This window comes from Oncorhynchus mykiss, chromosome 18 (genome assembly GCF_013265735.2).
Source record: "Oncorhynchus mykiss isolate Arlee chromosome 18, USDA_OmykA_1.1, whole genome shotgun sequence".
NCBI lineage: Eukaryota > Metazoa > Chordata > Actinopteri > Salmoniformes > Salmonidae > Oncorhynchus > Oncorhynchus mykiss.
In genome coordinates, this window is record NC_048582.1 from 6,360,333 (window position 1) to 6,381,194 (window position 20,862).

General features: G+C 45.6%; 1 protein-coding gene across 4 annotated transcripts in view; it reads left to right on the top strand.

Annotated features, from left to right (window-relative positions):
* The window catches only part of LOC110512784 (transmembrane 9 superfamily member 2-like), a 32,499-nt gene that overhangs the window by 8,417 nt on the left and 3,220 nt on the right, over positions 1-20,862 (top strand). Inside the window, exons 5-17 of one of the 4 annotated variants that reach the window (XR_005037352.1) lie at positions 514-643; positions 821-945; positions 1,567-1,678; positions 1,927-2,006; positions 2,092-2,200; positions 4,670-4,802; positions 8,688-8,807; positions 9,169-9,226; positions 9,988-10,147; positions 10,274-10,425; positions 11,313-11,486; positions 12,008-12,179; positions 12,534-13,812. Coding sequence is in view for 2 of the 4 variants with exons in the window: in XM_036951481.1 (XP_036807376.1) it covers positions 514-643; positions 821-945; positions 1,567-1,678; positions 1,927-2,006; positions 2,092-2,200; positions 4,670-4,802; positions 8,688-8,807; positions 9,169-9,226; positions 9,988-10,147; positions 10,274-10,425; positions 11,313-11,424; positions 12,008-12,179; positions 12,534-12,601 (1,531 nt within the window). In the remaining 2 variants the exon portion in view is untranslated. Of the gene's footprint in view, positions 1-513; positions 644-820; positions 946-1,566; positions 1,679-1,926; positions 2,007-2,091; positions 2,201-4,669; positions 4,803-8,687; positions 8,808-9,168; positions 9,227-9,987; positions 10,148-10,273; positions 10,426-11,312; positions 11,487-11,797; positions 11,986-12,007; positions 12,180-12,533; positions 13,813-20,862 lie in introns of those variants that run through there. The other 3 variants (XR_005037351.1, XM_036951481.1, XM_036951482.1) reach the window with 3 other exon arrangements.

Consider the following 20,862-nt stretch of genomic DNA (forward strand, 5'->3'; position numbering starts at 1 on the left):
CTGTATAGTGGACAACATGCTGTATCTCTGTGTCTGTCTCCTGTAGGATAGTGGACAACATGCTGTATCCCTGTGTCTGACTCCTGTAAGATAGTGGACAACATGCTGTATCTCTGTGTGTGTCTCCTGCAGGATAGTGGACAACATGCTGTATCCCTGTGTCTGTCTCCTGTAGGATAGTGGACAACATGCTGTATCCCTGTGTCTGTCTCCTGTAGGATAGTGGACAACATGCTGTATCCCTGTGTCTGTCTCCTGTAGGATAGTGGACAACATGCTGTATCCCTGTGTCTGTCTCCTGTAGGATAGTGGACAACATGCTGTATCCCTGTCTTTCTCCTGTAGGATAGTGGACAACATGCTGTATCTCTGTGTCTGTCTCCTGTAGGATAGTGGACAACATGCTGTATCTCTGTGTCTTTCTCCTGTAGGATAGTGGACAACATGCTGTATCCCTGTCTGTCTCCTGTAGGATAGTGGACAACATGCTGTATCCCTGTCTGTCTCCTGTAGGATAGTGGACAACATGCCGGTGACCTGGTGTTATGACGTGGAGGACGGACAGAAGTTCTGTAACCCAGGGTTTCCCATTGGCTGCTACGTCACTGAGGCGGGACGACCCAAAGACGCTTGTGTTGTCAACGTGAGTCCATTCATATCCTGTGTGTGGAGGTTAGGCCTCTGAGTCGGGCCATTTTTTTTTAAGTCAGTTAAAACGTTTTTGCTAGATAGCCATAACACATTATAAGACATTATAAAGGCTTATATTTGTTTATAACATGTTTATAAAGCGCACCACTTAAGTGTTTCCTCGTTCCAGTCTGACTTTAAGGACAAAGACACATTCTACGTCTTCAACCATGTTGACATCACCATTCACTATCATGTGGTGGAGAACGAGGCTGCTGGGGCTAGACTGGTCGCTGCCAAGATGGAGCCCAAGAGGTAGGAGGTCAAACGGTTGGCCACTTAGGGGACAATCCTCACGGTCACTTAGTTATTCATTGATGTGAAGTTAGAATTCACCCCTTAGGGTTTTCTAGTTCTTAACAATTCATTATTTATTTCTCTAGTCTCCATGAAATGTTCATTCTTAGATAATGTGTGTTTCTACTCAAAGTAATGATGTCTCTCTTTAATTCACATCAAGTATTTATTTATTGTGACCTATTCTCTCCTCCTTCCCACCTCCTCTCTTTTCCTCTTCCTCCCCTCTTCTTCCTCCTCTCTTCCTCTCCTCTCTTCCTCCTCTCTTCCTCTCCTCTTCTTCCTCCCCTCTTCCTCTCCTCTCTTCCTCCTCTCTTCCTCTCCTCTCTTCCTCCTCTCTTCCTCTCCTCTCTTCCTCCTCTCTCCTCTCTTCCTCCTCTCTTCCTCTCCTCTCTTCCTCCTCTCTTCCTCTCCTCTCTTCCTCCTCTCTTCCTCTCCTCTCTTCCTCCTCTCTTCCTCCTCTCTTCCTCTCCTCTCTTCCTCCTCTCTTCCTCTCCTCTCTTCCTCCTCTCTTCCTCCTCTCTTCCTCCTCTCTTCCTCCTCTCCTCTTCTCTCCTCTCTTCCTCCTCTCCTCCAAAGCTATAAACACACCAAAGTGGAGGCCCCCGACTGTGCAGGAGGGCCCATGTACCTGAACAACAAGTTCAGTGGAGAGCTGAAGATCGGCTATACCTACTCTGTCCAGTTTGTGGTATGTTTCTAAACCCCACGACCGTTTGTAAATGGAAATGCCTCTGTGAAATGTGAAATGTCTGTGAAATGTCTGTGTGACTGACTAGGTTCAGTCTCTGGTTGCCTACGTGCTGTAACGCCGGCTAGCCCACTGAGCTAAAGCCTAGACATACGCTTGGGGAGCTAATGCGAGTGGTCAGGTCTCAGGAGAGGTTAGTCATGTGCTCTGGTCAGTGGGTGTAATATAAATGCTGGTGTTGTATCTAGGAGGACACGCACATCAGATGGGCGTCACGTTGGGACTACATTCTGGAGTCCATGCCCCACACCAACATTCAGTGGTTCAGGTGAGACGCGCGCACACACACACACACACACACACACACACACCCCTTCTGTCTGTAACTGTGTGTGTATTGTCTTGTCCCCCAGCATCATGAACTCTCTGGTGATCGTTCTCTTCCTGTCTGGTATGGTGGCTATGATCATGCTGAGGACTCTACATAAGGACATTGCCAGATACAACCAGATGGACTCTGTGGTGAGTCTGGTAAATCCTCCACAGTAATCCAGCTGATTGGTTTCCCTTCAGGTCCCACAGTCCCAGTCCACCATGTTGGTTTCCCTTCAGGTCCCAGTCCGCCATGTTGGTTTCCCTTCAGGTCCCACAGTCCCAGTCCACCATGTTGGTTTCCCTTCAGGTCCCAGTCCACCATGTTGGTTTCCCTTCAGGTCCCAGTCCACCATGTTGGTTTCCCTTCAGGTCCCAGTCCACCATGTTGGTTTCCCTTCAGGTCCCAGTCCACCATGTTGGTTTCCCTTCAGGTCCCACGGTCCCAGTCCACCATGTTGGTTTCCCTTCAGGTCCCACAGTCCCAGTCCACCATGTTGGTTTCCCTTCAGGTCCCAGTCCACCATGTTGGTTTCCCTTCAGGTCCCAGTCCACCATGTTGGTTTCCCTTCAGGTCCCAGTCCACCATGTTGGTTTCCCTTCAGGTCCCAGTCCACCATGTTGGTTTCCCTTCAGGTCCCAGTCCACCATGTTGGTTTCCCTTCAGGTCCCAGTCCACCATGTTGGTTTCCCTTCAGGTCCCAGTCCACCATGTTGGTTTCCCTTCAGGTCCCACAGTCCCAGTCCACCATGTTGGTTTCCCTTCAGGTCCCACAGTCCCAGTCCACCATGTTGGTTTCCCTTCAGGTCCCAGTCCACCATGTTGGTTTCCCTTCAGGTCCCAGTCCACCATGTTGGTTTCCCTTCAGGTCCCAGTCCACCATGTTGGTTTCCCTTCAGGTCCCACGGTCCCAGTCCACCATGTTGGTTTCCCTTCAGGTCCCACGGTCCCAGTCCACCATGTTGGTTTCCCTTCAGGTCCCAGTCCACCATGTTGGTTTCCCTTCAGGTCCCAGTCCGCCATGTTGGTTTCCCTTCAGGTCCCAGTCCGCCATGTTGGTTTCCCTTCAGGTCCCAGTCCGCCATGTTGGTTTCCCTTCAGGTCCCAGTCCGCCATGTTGGTTTCCCTTCAGGTCCCAGTCCGCCATGTTGGTTTCCCTTCAGGTCCCAGTCCACCATGTTGGTTTCCCTTCAGGTCCCAGTCCGCCATGTTGGTTTCCCTTCAGGTCCCAGTCCGCCATGTTGGTTTCCCTTCAGGTCCCAGTCCGCCATGTTGGTTTCCCTTCAGGTCCCAGTCCGCCATGTTGGTTTCCCTTCAGGTCCCAGTCCACCATGTTGGTTTCCCTTCAGGTCCCAGTCCACCATGTTGGTTTCCCTTCAGGTCCCAGTCCGCCATGTTGGTTTCCCTTCAGGTCCCACAGTCCCAGTCCACCATGTTGGTTTCCCTTCAGGTCCCAGTCCACCATGTTGGTTTCCCTTCAGGTCCCAGTCCACCATGTTGGTTTCCCTTCAGGTCCCAGTCCACCATGTTGGTTTCCCTTCAGGGCCCAGTCCACCATGTTGGTTTCCCTTCAGGTCCCACGGTCCCAGTCCACCATGTTGGTTTGTGGGATGTGTCACATGAGGGCTCTGTCTGTGTGACACTGGCAAGGGTTATCTAGTGCACACAAACACACAGACATGTCCCTGATGAGGAGTGACAGGGCAGTGGTCTGGTCTACTGGTCTGGTACAGACACAAACACACAGACATGTCCCTGATGAGGAGTGACAGGGCAGTGGTCTGGTCTACTGGTCTGGTACAGACACAAACACACAGACATGTCCCTGATGAGGAGTGAGAGGGCAGTGGTCTGGTCTACTGGTCTGGTACAGACACAAACACACAGACATGTCCCTGATGAGGAGTGACAGGGTAGTGGTCTGGTCTACTGGTTCGGTACAGACACACAGAACCCCAACAACTGGCTCCAAGCTCTGATTGGCTCCAGCCAGCTGGTGGAGGCTTTGGTTATGACCTCGGGGTGTGTGACCTTGTGTACTCTCCATCTACCATCTCTCATCTTCATCTCCAGGAAAACTGACAGCAGATGTTCTCTAGGGAGGCTTGTGGGGGTCACTAGGGGTGACATGTATCTATATTACCCCCCCACACCCCCGACCCCCTCCCCTACCAGTATTGTAGTCTCTATCTGTCTCCGAGATCAGTCATTATTTCAGCAGCTCTGTCCCCTCAGCCCCTCCCCCTAGCGATCAGACTCCCTTCAGCCCCTCCCCCTAGCGATCAGACTCCCTTCAGCCCCTCCCCCTAGCGATCAGACTGACAGGTAGCGTCACCGCGGCGACCAGCCTGCTCGTGTTCCAACCCTCTGAAGTCTATCACCGCTAATTGACAGGAGAGACCCCACTCCCTCATCTTCTCCCCCCTGTTATATCCTGCTGGGTTCCCCCCTCACACCCTCCCTGTCCTCTCCTCATTTGGCCTGAACATTCTTGCTGTTTTGTGATGGTCTTTTTATAGTGAGAGATGTGGTGAGGAAGATGTTATATAGGATAAATCCAGTTGAAAGTGAAACTAAGTGAAGGTCTTCCCCTCCTCCCTCTCTGCTGGTCGTGTCAGGAAGATGCCCAGGAGGAGTTTGGCTGGAAGCTGGTCCATGGAGACGTCTTCCGGCCTCCCAGGAAAGGCATGCTCCTCTCTGTCTTTCTGGGATCTGGAACTCAGATCTTCATCATGATGTTCGTCACTCTCTGTGAGTTCTACAATCTACAGCTCTGTGTTTCTGTCTACCTGTTGTTGACTTGTAGGAATGCAAAACAAACCTTCTACACTTGTCCAGACCATTTATTTGTCATTACCCAAAAACAAATTAGCATGGTAGCATATAGTATAGAGGAAGTAGTTAGTACTTAGTTACTTCTACTCTGAGATTAGGACTAGTGTTTCACTTATTTAATGCATTAACTGACAGTCATCTTAGTTATTTAATGTAGTCACTGACAGTCATCTTAGTTATTTAATGTAGTCACTGGCAGTCATCTTGGTTATTTAATGCAGTCACTGACAGTCATCGTAGTTATTTAATGTGTTCACTGACAGTTATTTAATGTAGTCACTGGCAGTCATCTTGGTTATTTAATGCAGTCACTGACAGTCATCTTAGTTATTTAATGCATTAACTGACAGTCACCTTAGTTATTTAATGTAGTCACTGACAGTCACCTTAGTTATTTAATGTAGTCACTGACAGTCATCTTAGTTATTTAATGTGTCCACTGACAGTCATCTTAGTTATTTAATGTATTAACTGACAGTCATCTTAGTTATTTAATGTGTTCACTGACAGTCATCTTAGTTATTTAATGTATTAACTGACAGTCATCTTAGTTATTTAATTCAGTCACCGACAGTCATCTTAGTTATTTAATGTATTAACTGACAGTCATCTTGGTTATTTAATGTGTTCACTGACAGTCATCTTAGTTATTTAATGTATTAACTGACAGTCATCTTAGTTATTTAATTCAGTCACCGACAGTCATCTTAGTTATTTAATGCAGTCACTGACAGTTATTTAATGTAGTCACTGACAGTCATCTTAGTTATTTAATGTAGTCACTGACAGTTATTTACTGTAGTCACTGACAGTCATCTTGGTTATTTAATGTAGTCACTGACAGTTATTTAATGTAGTCACTGACAGTTAGTTAATGTAGTCACTGACAGTCATCTTGGTTATTTAATGTAGTCACTGACAGTTATTTAATGTAGTCACTGACAGTCATCTTAGTTATTTAATGTATTCACTGACAGTCATCTTAGTTATTTAATGTAGTCACTGACAGTCATCTTAGTTATTTAATGTAGTCACTGACAGTCATCTTAGTTATTTAATGTAGTCACTGACAGTCATCTTAGTTATTTAATGTAGTCACTGACAGTCATCTTAGTTATTTAATGTAGTCACTGACAGTCATCTTAGTTATTTAATGTAGTCACTGACGGTCATCTTAGTTATTTAATGTAGTCACTGACGGTCATCTTAGTTATTTAATGTAGTCACTGACGGTCACCTTAGTTATTTAATGCAGTCACTGACAGTCATCTTAGTTATTTAATGTATTAACTGACAGTCATCTTAGTTATTTAATGTAGTCACTGACAGTCATCTTAGTTATTTAATGTAGTCACTGACAGTCATCTTAGTTATTTAATGTATTAACTGACAGTTATTTAATGTAGTCACTGACAGTCATCTTAGTTATTTCATGTGTTCACTGACAGTTATTTAATGTATTCACTGACAGTCATCTTAGTTATTTAATGTAGTCACTGACAGTCATCTTAGTTATTTAATGTAGTCACTGACAGTCATCTTAGTTATTTAATGTAGTCACTGACAGTTATTTAATGTGGTCACTGACAGTCATCTTAGTTATTTAATGTAGTCACTGACAGTCATCTTGGTTATTTAATGTAGTCATTGACAGTCATCTTAGTTATTTAATGTAGTCACTGACAGTCATCTTAGTTATTTAATGTAGTCACTGACAGTCATCTTAGTTATTTAATGTATTCACTGACAGTCATCTTAGTTATTTAATGTGTTCACTGACAGTCATCTTAGTTATTTAATGTAGTCACTGACAGTCATCTTAGTTATTTAATGTAGTCACTGACAGTCATCTTAGTTATTTAATGTAGTCACTGACAGTCATCTTAGTTATTTAATGTAGTCACTGACAGTCATCTTAGTTATTTAATGTAGTCACTGACAGTCATCTTAGTTATTTAATGTATTAACTGACAGTTATTTAATGTAGTCACTGACAGTCATCTTAGTTATTTCATGTGTTCACTGACAGTTATTTAATGTATTCACTGACAGTCATCTTAGTTATTTAATGTAGTCACTGACAGTCATCTTAGTTATTTAATGTAGTCACTGACAGTCATCTTAGTTATTTAATGTAGTCACTGACAGTTATTTAATGTAGTCACTGACAGTCATCTTAGTTATTTAATGTAGTCACTGACAGTCATCTTGGTTATTTAATGTAGTCATTGACAGTCATCTTAGTTATTTAATGTAGTCACTGACAGTCATCTTAGTTATTTAATGTAGTCACTGACAGTCATCTTAGTTATTTAATGTGTTCACTGACAGTCATCTTAGTTATTTAATGTAGTCACTGACAGTCATCTTAGTTATTTAATGTAGTCACTGACAGTCATCTTAGTTATTTAATGTAGTCACTGACAGTCATCTTAGTTATTTAATGTAGTCACTGACAGTCATCTTAGTTATTTAATGTAGTCACTGACAGTCATCTTAGTTATTTAATGTAGTCACTGACAGTCATCTTAGTTATTTAATGTAGTCACTGACAGTCATCTTAGTTATTTAATGTAGTCACTGACAGTCATCTTGGTTATTTAATGTAGTCACTGACAGTCATCTTGGTTATTTAATGTAGTCACTGACAGTCATCTTAGTTATTTCATGTATTCACTGACAGTCATCTTAGTTATTTAATGTAGTCACTGACAGTCATCTTAGTTATTTAATGTGTTCACTGACAGTTATTTAATGTAGTCACTGACAGTCATCTTAGTTATTTAATGTATTCACTGACAGTCATCTTAGTTATTTAATGTAGTCACTGACAGTCATCTTAGTTATTTAATGTAGTCACTGACAGTCATCTTAGTTATTTAATGTAGTCACTGACAGTCATCTTAGTTATTTAATGTGTTCACTGACAGTTATTTAATGTAGTCACTGACAGTCATCTTAGTTATTTAATGTATTCACTGACAGTCATCTTAGTTATTTAATGTAGTCACTGACAGTCATCTTAGTTATTTAATGTAGTCACTGACAGTCATCTTAGTTATTTAATGTAGTCACTGACAGTCATCTTAGTTATTTACTGTAGTCACTGACAGTCATCTTAGTTATTTAATGTAGTCACTGACAGTCACCTTAGTTATTTAATGTATTCACTGACAGTCATCTTAGTTATTTAATGTAGTCACTGACAGTCATCTTAGTTATTTAATGTAGTCACTGACAGTCATCTTAGTTATTTAATGTAGTCACTGACAGTCATCTTAGTTATTTAATGTAGTCACTGACAGTCATCTTAGTTATTGAATGTAGTCACTGACAGTCATCTTAGTTATTGAATGTAGTCACTGACAGTCATCTTAGTTATTTAATGCAGTCACTGACAGTCATCTTAGTTATTTAATGTAGTCACTGACAGTCATCTTAGTTATTTAATGTAGTCACTGACTGTCATCTTAGTTATTTAATGTAGTCACTGACAGTCACCTTTTATTTAATGTGTTCACTGACAGTTATTTAATGTAGTCACTGACAGTCATCTTAGTTATTTAATGCATTAACTGACAGTCATCTTAGTTATTTAATGTAGTCACTGACAGTCATCTTAGTTATTTAATGCATTAACTGACAGTCATCTTAGTTATTTAATGTAGTCACTGACAGTCATCTTAGTTATTTAATGTATTCAGTAGCAGAAAAGGACCAACAATAATAAAACACAGTTCAGTCAAAACCAACAGTGTGTTTTATTTTCTGATCCATATACATTGTGCTCCCCTTGTCCAGTCTTTGCCTGCCTGGGCTTCCTGTCCCCGGCGAACCGCGGTGCCCTGATGACGTGTGCCGTGGTGCTCTGGGTCCTACTGGGCACACCAGCCGGCTACGTGGCTGCCCGTTTCTACAAGTGTAAGGGAACATTTGGGCTGAGGGGGGAAAGGGTCACGACCCCAACTTGACCCTGAAAAGTCGACCAGTCACGACCCAACTGTGCTGGAGGGTAGCTCGTTAGGCCCAATCAGTGTCAGCTGGGGGGGGCGATAGTCTCTGTGTCAATTACTGGTTCAGTGTTCTGTAGAGGCCTGTAGCAGTAGGGGTCCCCCCCCCCCCCAACCCAACCCTCCCTAGCAACACATGCTCTATGGCCTGAATCCTGCCTCCCTGCTAAAGGCTATATGCCTCAACACCTTGGAAGTCTGTTTGTCTCCCAAGAGTTGCTGACTGTTTCTCTTCACGTCTGCTCTCTCTCTCTCTCTCTGTGATGTCACAGCCTTTGGTGGGGAGAAATGGAAGACTAACGTCCTGCTGACCTGCTTCCTGTGTCCTGGGTGAGTCTGACTTTACATTGGTTGAGGAGATAGACCTTAGTTTGTGGTTACGGTCAGGGTTGATAGTTGACGTCTGTCTCTGTGTTTAGGGTTGATAGTTGACGTCTGTCTCTGTGTTCAGGGTTGATAGTTGAGGTCTGTCTCTGTGTTCAGGGTTGATAGTTGACTTCTGTCTCTGTGTTCAGGGTTGATAGTTGACGTCTGTCTCTGTGTTCAGGGTTGATAGTTGACGTCTGTCTCTGTGTTCAGGGTTGATAGTTGACGTCTGTCTCTGTGTTCAGGGTTGATAGTTGACGTCTGTCTCTGTGTTCAGGGTTGATAGTTGACGTCTGTCTCTGTGTTCAGGGTTGTTAGTTGACGTCTGTCTCTGTGTTCAGGGTTGATAGTTGACGTCTGTCTCTGTGTTCAGGGTTGTTAGTTAACGTCTGTCTCTGTGTTCAGGGTTGTTAGTTAACGTCTGTCTCTGTGTTTAGGGTTGATAGTTGACTTCTGTCTCTGTGTTCAGGGTTGATAGTTGACGTCTGTCTCTGTGTTCAGGGTTGATAGTTGACGTCTGTCTCTGTGTTCAGGGTTGTTAGTTAACGTCTGTCTCTGTGTTCAGGGTTGTTAGTTAACGTCTGTCTCTGTGTTTAGGGTTGATAGTTGACTTCTGTCTCTGTGTTCAGGGTTGATAGTTGACGTCTGTCTCTGTGTTCAGGGTTGATAGTTGACGTCTGTCTCTGTGTTCAGGGTTGATAGTTGACGTCTGTCTCTGTGTTCAGGGTTGTGTTTGCTGATTTCTTTGTGATGAATCTGATCCTGTGGGGTGAGGGCTCGTCTGCAGCCATGCCCTTTGGCACCCTGGTGGCCATCTTGGCTCTGTGGTTCTGCATCTCTGTCCCCCTCACCTTCATAGGGGCCTACTTCGGCTTCAAGAAGACTGTGAGTACAAACACACGTCAGTATGTGAATACATTCAAACATACACTCTGTCACACACACACAAGTCTGTGTGCATATCATGCCTTTCATACTCCTCCCCTCTGTCGTGTGATTGGTGCATTTCAGGGGATTGAGCACCCTGTGCGGACCAATCAGATCCCTCGTCAGATCCCGGAGCAGTCGTTCTACACCAGATCTCTCCCAGGGATCGTCATGGGGGGGATCCTCCCGTTCGGCTGTATCTTCATCCAGCTCTTCTTCATCCTCAACAGCATCTGGTGAGTGTCTCAGATCAGCTACCCTGCAGACGTTGCTGCTCTGTTTTGGGACTGCTACACGAGCAGCTTGTCGCGAAGGCAGAACCAGTCAGTGAGGTTAAAGGTGAACGGGTGAGGTTTGGAGAAGTGTGAACGGGGTTGAGTGAGTAACTGACTACGGCTCTGTAGGTTGACTAGTGGTTGGAGTGAAGCAGAGGACCCCATGTTTTAAAGGGTTATCTTTAGGATGTATGGTTGTGTCTCACCAGATGCTAGAGCAGTGGGTTATCTTTATGCTGTATGGTTGTGTCTCACCAGATGCTAGAGCAGTGGGTTATCTTTATGCTGTATGGTTGTGTCTCACCAGATGCTAGAGCAGTGGGTTATCTTTATGCTGTATGGTTGTGTCTCACCAGATGCTAGAGCAGTGGGTTATCTTTATGATGTATGGTTGTGTCTCACCAGATGCTAGAGCAGTGGGTTATCTTTACGATGTATGGTTGTGTCTCACCAGATGCTAGAGCAGTGGGTTATCTTTACGATGTATGGTTGTGTCTCACCAGATGCTAGAGCAGTGGGTTATCTTTATGATGTATGGTTGTGTCTCACCAGATGCTAGAGCAGTGGGTTATCTTTATGATGTATGGTTGTGTCTCACCAGATGCTAGAGCAGTGGGTTATCTTTATGATGTATGGTTGTGTCTCACCAGATGCTAGAGCAGTGGGTTATCTTTATGATGTATGGTTGTGTCTCACCAGATGCTAGAGCAGTGGGTTATCTTTATGATGTATGGTTGTGTCTCACCAGATGCTAGAGCAGTGGGTTATCTTTATGATGTATGGTTGTGTCTCACCAGATGCTAGAGCAGTGGGTTATCTTTATGATGTATGGTTGTGTCTCACACCAGGTCTCACCAGATGTACTACATGTTTGGTTTCCTGTTTCTGGTGTTCATAATCCTGGTAATCACCTGCTCTGAGGCCACCATCCTACTCTGCTACTTCCACCTCTGTGCTGAGGTAAGACACCACACACACACACACACACCATCCTACTCTGCTACTTCCACCTCTGTGCTGAGGTAAGAAACCACACACATACACACCATCCTACTCTGCTACTTCCACCTCTGTGCTGAGTTACGACGATCTGAGTATTTCCTGGTCGGGTCATGTGACCAATGGCAATAGTGCCCTTAATGACGAGGATGAAGGGACTGTTTCTCAAATCCTCTTTCCTTGATTCCTAACAGCTTCTCTCTTTAAAAGAGAAGTTCCCAAACAAGGGACCTGGAACCTCCTTCTCCACTACGGTTGAGAAGGAGAGGAGACAGGATGAAAGGAATAACAGGAAGTTTAATTGAGGGATTGCTACGTTCTCTCTCTCCATCAGGACTACCACTGGCAGTGGTGTTCCTTCCTGACCAGTGGTCTTGTCTTAGTAACGATGTTATAAACACAGAGATATCTAACTGTTCTCTCTGTCTCTCTCCATCAGGACTACCACTGGCAGTGGTGTTCCTTCCTGACCAGTGGTCTTGTCTTAGTAACGATGTTATAAACACAGAGATATCTAACTGTTCTCTCTGTCTCTCTCCATCAGGACTACCACTGGCAGTGGCGTTCCTTCCTGACCAGTGGTTTCACGGCCGTCTACTTCCTGGTCTATGCCATCCACTACTTCTTCTCCAAGCTCCAGATCACAGGATTGGCTAGCACCATCCTCTACTTTGGTTACACCATGATCATGGCTCTCATCTTCTTCTTATTCACAGGTAGGTAGCTGGGAGGGGGGGGGGGGGGGCGGCATCATACTGTAGCTTGCCATGAGGAGGATGGACTAGGTCAGAGGGCAGAGGTTATCCTCATTAGTCTAGTTCAATGGACTGGACCAAATAGGACTGGGCATCCTCCCACCCTGACTGTTATGCTGCCTTTCTGGGGTTTAGGTTGAGGTGCAGCTCTACTCGTTTTCACACACACACAGTCAGATGGTGTCTGTTGTCGTAGCAATGAGAGTTTCCTAGACAGCAGGATGTGGGATTGACAAATGGCCCTGGGAAAGTGTGATTTTCATAGTTTCTCTCTTTCTGTCAATTACATTTCCTGTCTCTCTCTCTCTCCATCAGGAACGATTGGATTCTTCGCCTGCTTCTGGTTCGTCACCAAGATCTACAGCGTAGTGAAGGTGGACTGAGTAGTTAACCAAAAACTAAACCAATGGATTGTCCTGTTTACTCTGCCACGCCCCCTCCCCCCGCCCCCCTCACCCTCCCTGGGCTGGAGGGACACTATTGTTACGTTACACCCTGACTGCGTACGGTGACCAGGGCCCACTGGTCTAAATAGGGAGCCGTTTGGAACACAACCCTTGTCTACTGTGTGGAAGACGCATTTTTGTCAGAGCAGCAAGACAACAGAGTCTTCCCGTGTGTGTGTGTGTACACACACATCTATACATAATGTAGTCTGGAGTGCAGGAAATACCTGTTGGAGGTCCAGATCCTACTGCACATCAATCCTTTATTCACCTCTGACATGGAAACAGGAAATCTAGAAGGTTGTGACTATTAACACCCCCCCACTCCCCCGGTTACAGTTAGTTTCTGTCCCCACGTTGGCGCACTAAGGTGATTTTACGTTGTCATTCAAACTATTAATAGTGTTGGACAATATGATTGTAAATAACTATTTTTTTTCTTCTAATGCTGATGAATGATTTGGGGTCGTAATAAGCTTTATAATGTGAGATGGAATTCCTCCTCTAACCCATGTTCTGGGCTGGTAGTGTAGTCGGAAGAGAGTCCCAAATGGCACTCTAGTCTGCACTACAAAAGTAGTCTGCACTATGTAGGGAATAGGGTGCAATTTGGGATGAACACATTTTCTCTGGGTTTTGTTTTATTTTGTATTATAAATGCTTGAGTATTAACCAACTGGTCTGTTATTTAACTTTATATTCCAATTACATTATTTTTTTGTCTATTCTTTATTTTATTTTTTGCCTCAGACACGTGCCTCATCAGTAGTTCATTTTATTTTCAAAAACCAACCGTTTGGGATTTTGTGAAAGGCATCATCGACTTCTGTGTTCCAAATGGCACCCTATTCCCTATGTCGTGCACTACCCTTGATCAAGGGCTCGGGTCTAAAGTAGTGCACCACATAGGGAATAGGGTGCCATTTGGGACATCGTCCATCAGTTATGTGGGGCTCTGATTCTTATATCCTTTCAGTGTAAATATACTCTCTTCATAAATGATACTAGTTTCATTAGTCTGACCGAGCATCTGGGTTCCTTCTCTCCTTCACTGGGTTCCTTCTCTCCTTCACTGGGTTGAAATGATGTAATTATGATCTGAAAAATAAGAAATGGTCCATTTAAAATAAAACAATGTTCCTGTTGGAGTGTTTTGTTTTCCTGTGTCTTTAAGAGTGTAGTCAGTGTGAAGTATTGAACAACACAGTCAAGTGAGGTCGATACATTGAACCGGGGCTGAGGAGAGGCCCTGCTGTGGTGCCCACTAAGCTGAGGAGAGGCCCTGCTGTGGTGCCCACTAAGCTGAGGAGAGGCCCTGCTGTGGTGCCCACTAAGCTGAGGAGAGGCCCTGCTGTGGTGCCCACTAAGCTGAGGAGAGGCCCTGCTGTGGTGCCCACTAAGCTGAGGAGAGGCCCTGCTGTGGTGCCCACTAAGCTGAGGAGAGGCCCTGCTGTGGTGCCCACTAAGCTGAGGAGAGGCCCTGCTGTGGTGCCCACTAAGCTGAGGAGAGGCCCTGCTGTGGTGCCCACTAAGCTGAGGAGAGGCCCTGCTGTGGTGCCCACTAAGCTGAGGAGAGGCCCTGCTGTGGTGCCCACTAAGCTGAGGAGAGGCCCTGCTGTGGTGCCCACTAAGCTGAGGAGAGGCCCTGCTGTGGTGCCCACTAAGCTGAGGAGAGGCCCTGCTGTGGTGCCCACTAAGCTGAGGAGAGGCCCTGCTGTGGTGCCCACTAAGCTGAGGAGAGGCTCTGCTGTGGTGCCCACTAAGCTGAGGAGAGGCCCTGCTGTGGTGCCCACTAAGCTGAGGAGAGGCCCTGCTGTGGTGCCCACTAAGCTGAGGAGAGGCCCTGCTGTGGTGCCCACTAAGCTGAGGAGAGGCCCTGCTGTGGTGCCCACTAAGCTGAGGAGAGGCTCTGCTGTGGTGCCCACTAAGCTGAGGAGAGGCCCTGCTGTGGTGCCCACTAAGCTGAGGAGAGGCCCTGCTGTGGTGCCCACTAAGCTCAGGAGAGGCCCTGCTGTGGTGCCCACTAAGCTGAGGAGAGGCCCTGCTGTGGTGCCCACTAAGCTGAGGAGAGGCCCTGCTGTGGTGCCCACTAAGCTCAGGAGAGGCCCTGCTGTGGTGCCCACTAAGCTCAGGAGAGGCCCTGCTGTGGTGCCCACTAAGCTCAGGATGACCTAAAGGTCACATAAAGGCAAGACCTTCTGTTCAATTCGCTGACGTTTGTGAGACGGGATCGACGGGGAAGTTCCCCCACAGAGCCAGGGCACCTCATTGCCAACGGAGGCTTGGTCTAAAATGGTCACAGTGGTCAGGCTGGTTATAATGATCACAGTGGTCAGGCTGGTTATAATGGTCACAGTGGTCAGGCTGGTTATAATGGTCAGGCTGGTTATAATGATCACAGTGGTCAGGCTGGTTATAATGATCAGGCTGGTTATAATGGTCGCAGTGGTCAGGCTGGTTATAATGATCACAGTGGTCAGGCTGGTTATAATGGTCACAGTGGTCAGGCAGGTTATAATGATCACAGTGGTCAGGCTGGTTATAATGATCACAGCAGTCAGGCTGGTTATAATGGTCAGGCTGGTTATAATGATCAGGCTGGTTATAATGATCACAGCAGTCAGGCTGGTTATAATGATCAGGCTGGTTATAATGATCACAGTGGTCAGGCTGGTTATAATGATCAGGCTGGTTATAATGGTCACAGTGGTCAGGCTGGTTATAATGGTCACAGTGGTCAGGCTGGTTATAATGGTCACAGTGGTCAGGCTGGTTATAATGGTCACAGTGGTCAGGCTGGTTATAATGATCACAGCGGTCAGACTGGTTATAATGGTCAGGCTGGTTATAATGGTCACAGTGGTCATGCTGGTTATAATGGTCACAGTGGTCAGGCTGGTTATAATGATCACAGCGGTCAGGCTGGTTATAATGGTCACAGTGGTCAGGCTGGTTATAATGGTCAGGCTGGTTATAATGATCACAGTGGTCAGGCTGGTTATAATGGTCACAGTGGTCAGGCAGGTTATAATGATCACAGTGGTCAGGCTGGTTATAATGATCACAGCGGTCAGGCTGGTTATAATGGTCAGGCTGGTTATAATGATCAGGCTGGTTATAATGATCACAGCAGTCAGGCTGGTTATAATGATCAGGCTGGTTATAATGATCACAGTGGTCAGGCTGGTTATAATGATCAGGCTGGTTATAATGGTCACAGTGGTCAGGCTGGTTATAATGATCACAGCGGTCAGGCTGGTTATAATGGTCACAGTGGTCAGGCTGGTTATAATGGTCAGGCTGGTTATAATGATCACAGTGGTCAGGCTGGTTATAATGATCACAGTGGTCAGGCTGGTTATAATGGTCACAGTGGTCAGGCTGGTTATAATGGTCACAGTGGTCAGGCTGGTTATAATGATCACAGCGGTCAGACTGGTTATAATGGTCAGGCTGGTTATAATGGTCACAGTGGTCATGCTGGTTATAATGGTCACAGTGGTCAGGCTGGTTATAATGATCACAGCGGTCAGGCTGGTTATAATGGTCACAGTGGTCAGGCTGGTTATAATGGTCAGGCTGGTTATAATGATCACAGTGGTCAGGCTGGTTATAATGGTCACAGTGGTCAGGCTGGTTATAATGGTCACAGTGGTCAGGCTGGTTATAATGATCACAGTGGTCAGGCTGGTTATAATGATCAGGCTGGTTATAATGGTCACAGTGGTCAGACTGGTTATAATGATCACAGTGGTCAGGCTGGTTATAATGATCACAGCGGTCAGGCTGGTTATAATGATCAGACTGGTTATAATGATCAGGCTGGTTATAATGATCTCAGCGGTCAGGCTGGTTATAATGATCACAGTGGTCAGGCTGGTTATAATGATCACAGCAGTCAGGCTGGTTATAATGATCACAGTGGTCAGGCTGGTTATAATGATCAGACTGGTTATAATGATCACAGCAGTCAGGCTGGTTATAATGATCACAGTGGTCAGGCTGGTTATAATGATCAGGCTGGTTATAATGATCTCAGCGGTCAGGCTGGTTATAATGATCACAGTGGTCAGGCTGGTTATAATGATCACAGTGGTCAGGCTGGTTATAATGATCAGGCTGGTTATAATGATCACAGTGGTCAGGCTGGTTATAATGATCAGACTGGTTATATTGATCACAGTGGTCAGGCTGGTTATAATGATCAGACTGGTTATAATGATCACAGTGGTCAGGCTGGTTATAATGATCAGACTGGTTATATTGATCACAGTGGTCAGGCTGGTTATAATGATCAGACTGGTTATAATGATCACAGAGGTCAGGCTGGTTATAATGATCAGGCTGGTTATATTGATCACAGAGGTCAGGCTGGTTATAATGATCTCAGCGGTCAGGCTGGTTCAGACCCTTTTACTCAGCACTTTGTTGAAGCACTTTTGGCAGCGATTACAGCCTCAAGTCTTCTTGGGTATGACGCTACAAGCTTGGCATACCTGTATTTGGGGAGTTTCTCCCATTCTTCTCCGCAGAGCCTCTCAAAATCTGTCAGGTTGGATGGGGAGCATCGCTCCGCAGCTATTTTCAGGTCTCTCCAGAGATGTTAGATCGGGTTCAAGTCCAGTCTCTGGCTGGGCCACTCAAGGACATTCAGAGACTTGTCCCAAAGCCACTCCTGTGTTGTCTTGGCTGTGTGCTTAGGAGGCATCCCATTGATCTTGAAACATTATATAGAAAAACTTCCTTTGAATGTGCAGGAAATCCCTGCAGGTCATCCCCACCTACCCTCAGTCTACAAGGTCAAACAGAATTGTAGTATCAGTGAAAACTGACTGAAGATCAGTTAGGTTACAGAACACTCATACTGCCAAAGAGACTTCCCTTATGGCCCATTCCCCTATAGGTTATCATCAACATGTCACAGTCTGTATTCACATGCTCCACGGTGTTTCTACACACACAGCTAATGAAAGGGGTGGACAGCCTTTAGTCTGTTTCACTCATCCATTCAAAGGTTTTAAGGACACAGGTCTCTTCAAAGCCTCCCGCCATGTTAACCCCTCCTCCACTCCTGTCACCCATTGTCCGCGCAGAGACACTGGCTGACCGATGTCATTGTGATGGCACTCTGTTCCGGGATTCTCTTTAGAATGGTGGATTGTCCAGAACATTTTGCTTGTCAGAGTCACACATGGAGGATCTGCTGGGGCTCTCAGCAGTGAATCAGCTGCTGATTCAGCACCTCTCAATGTTATTGAGTTCCAGAGCTTTATAAGAGAGAGAGGAAGGAGGGAGAATCTAGGGTTTTACTGAATGGGATTTGAAGTCTTGTCTGTGTAACTGGGGCTGTGTGTAGAACAGAGGGGCTTGAGTCAGTGTTCTCTGGGTGAAGTGGAAAGGAAGTAAAAGGTTGTAATTGTCCACTTGGTTGGTTCACCTCTTTCGACTGAGACAGAGGGGACTCATACTGCTGTAAATTACAACACAAACACACATTGCATTTCCATGGGGAAAAAACACATTGCATTTCCATGGGGAATAAAACACATTGCATTTCCATGGGGAAAAAAACACATTGCATTTCCATGGGGAAAAAAACACATTGCATTTCCATGGGGAAAAAAACACATTGCATTTCCATGGGGAATAAAACACATTGCATTTCCATGGGGAAAAAAACACATTGCATTTCCATGGGGAATAAAACACATTGCATTTCCATGGGGAATAAAACACATTGCATTTCCATGGGGAATAAAACACATTGCATTTCCATGGGGAATAAAACACATTGCATTTCCATGGGGAATAAAACACATTGCATTTCCATGGGGAATAAAACACATTGCATTTCCATGGGGAATAAAACACATTGCATTTCCATGGGGAATAAAACACATTGCATTTCCATGGGGAAAAAACACATTGCATTTCCATGGGGAAAAAACACATTGCATTTCCAAGGAGAAAAAACACATTGCATTTCCATGGGGAAAAACACATTGCATTTCCATGGGGAATAAAAACACATTGCATTTCCATGGGGAATAAAACACATTGCATTTCCTTTGAGAAAAACACATTGCATTTCCATGGAGAAAAAACACATTGCATTTCCATGGAGAAAAACACATTGCATTTCCATGGGGAAAAAACACATTGCATTTCCATGGGGAATAAAACACATTGCATTTCCATGGGGAAAAACAGCTTTGCCTCACAGTATGTCTGATGCATGAAGACCTGGTTGGTTTTCCTCTTCATATGGAAACATGGAGGTGACTCATTCTGCTGTGAGCTTAGGTTCCACAACACATACAAACACTCACTCACTCACACACACACACACACACACACACACACACACACACACACACACACACACACACACACACACACACACACACACACACACACACACACACACACACACACACACACACACACACACACACACACACACATTGTATTTCACTGGGGGGAAAACACCTTTGATGACGATGATGTATGAAGAGGACGATGGTGATGATGATGAAGATGGTGATGATGATGATTAAGCTTTATTTGAACAACAGACACCAGTCATTGTTTTATGGGTCGTTTTTAACGAGGGTGGACAGACGGCAGCCATCTTCCCACAGAAGCTCCTGTCATGGCTGACTGACTGATGGTTTCTAAAGAATGAAAAGCTCCTGGTGAGATGGTATTTTGAGAGAGAGAGAGACAGAGCCCGAGCGAGACAGAGACAGAGAGAGAGAGAGAGAGGCAGAGCGAGACAGAGACAGAGAGAGCCAGAGCGAGACAGAGAGACAGAGCAAGACAGATAGAGACAGAGAGAGAGACAGAGCCAGACAGATAGAGACAGAGAGAGACAGAGCCAGACAGATAGAGACAGAGAGACAGAGGCAGAGCGAGACAGAGAGAGGCAGAGCGAGATAGAGACAGAGAGAGACAGAGCCAGAGCGAGACAGAGACAGAAAGAGACAGAGGCAGAGCGAGACAGAGAGAGACAGAGACAGACAGATAGAGACAGAGCCAGACAGATAGAGACAGAGGGAGAGAGAGACAGAGGGAGAGAGATAGATAGAGACAGACAGAGGGAGAGAGAGAGACAGACACAGACAGACAGACAGAGAGAGAGAGAGCATTCATCTCTTTGTGTGTGACTGTCTCATCTTTGATGACTCCTGGAGCTCCAGGCCATTCCCTCCTCCTTTCTCCTGCTCTGTGGTTTTATTCCAGCTCCTTTTGTCTCAGCTCCTCATTACTTGTTCTGAGCTCGATATGAACTCCTCCTCTTTCTCCTGGCCTGCTGATCAGTCACACAGCTGACCCTCCTCTGTCACTTTTACACCCACATTCATTCTTTACAGATTGCTTAGAAACCTGCCATCCGTCTGATGAAATTAGGACGGAGGAATGTCTTCAAAGAAATATTGCTAACGTTATACTGTGGCATATTGCCATTAGAAAGGGAGGAGAGGTCTCCATTCAGGAGAATCAGGTAGAAACCCAGTGACTGTGCAGCTGTGTTGCCTCACGGTTATGTTGTTGAGACCAGAAAGATACAATCTGTGTGGAATGGCTTGAGTCTCAGTCTTCAACACTGCTGTATTGAGCTGGAGCCCCTTGGTTCGACCCTCCATCACTCAGACAACAACAGACCAGTCTATTACCTCTCCGTCAGCCTATCCAGGGGACATCATTGTTTTAGGGTCACCCCAGTCCCCAAAGACGCCTGTCTGCCTCACCCCTTTGCTACCCTCTTACCCCCTCCCCCAAACCTCCCCCCCAGGCCCTTTCTCCTCCCAGGCCCCCTCTCCAATCTCCCAGAAGGGGAACAGTTGGGCCCTCTGTTCTGGGGGTGTTCAGAGCAGATTCCAGAGTGTGGGGTGTCTCTTTGTCCCCACTAGGGGGGCTTCATGAAGCTCCGTGAAGCACCATGGGGGTTCCGGAACGCCACTGTGTTCCAAAGCAGATTTCTCAATCTGGTTATTGGGTTTTCCTCAAGTCAATTTAAGCAGTTCACTTTGAAGAGCTGACCCCGGTGCCCTCGTTCCACTGAATCCTCTCACAGACACTCTCAGGCCCTTTAATCTCTTCCTTTCTCTTTACCTTCTCTGTTATTTCTGATCAATGTGTGTAACTAACAGGCTGTTTGATAGGAAATGTTTTGTATTAGAGAGTTAGAAAGGAGA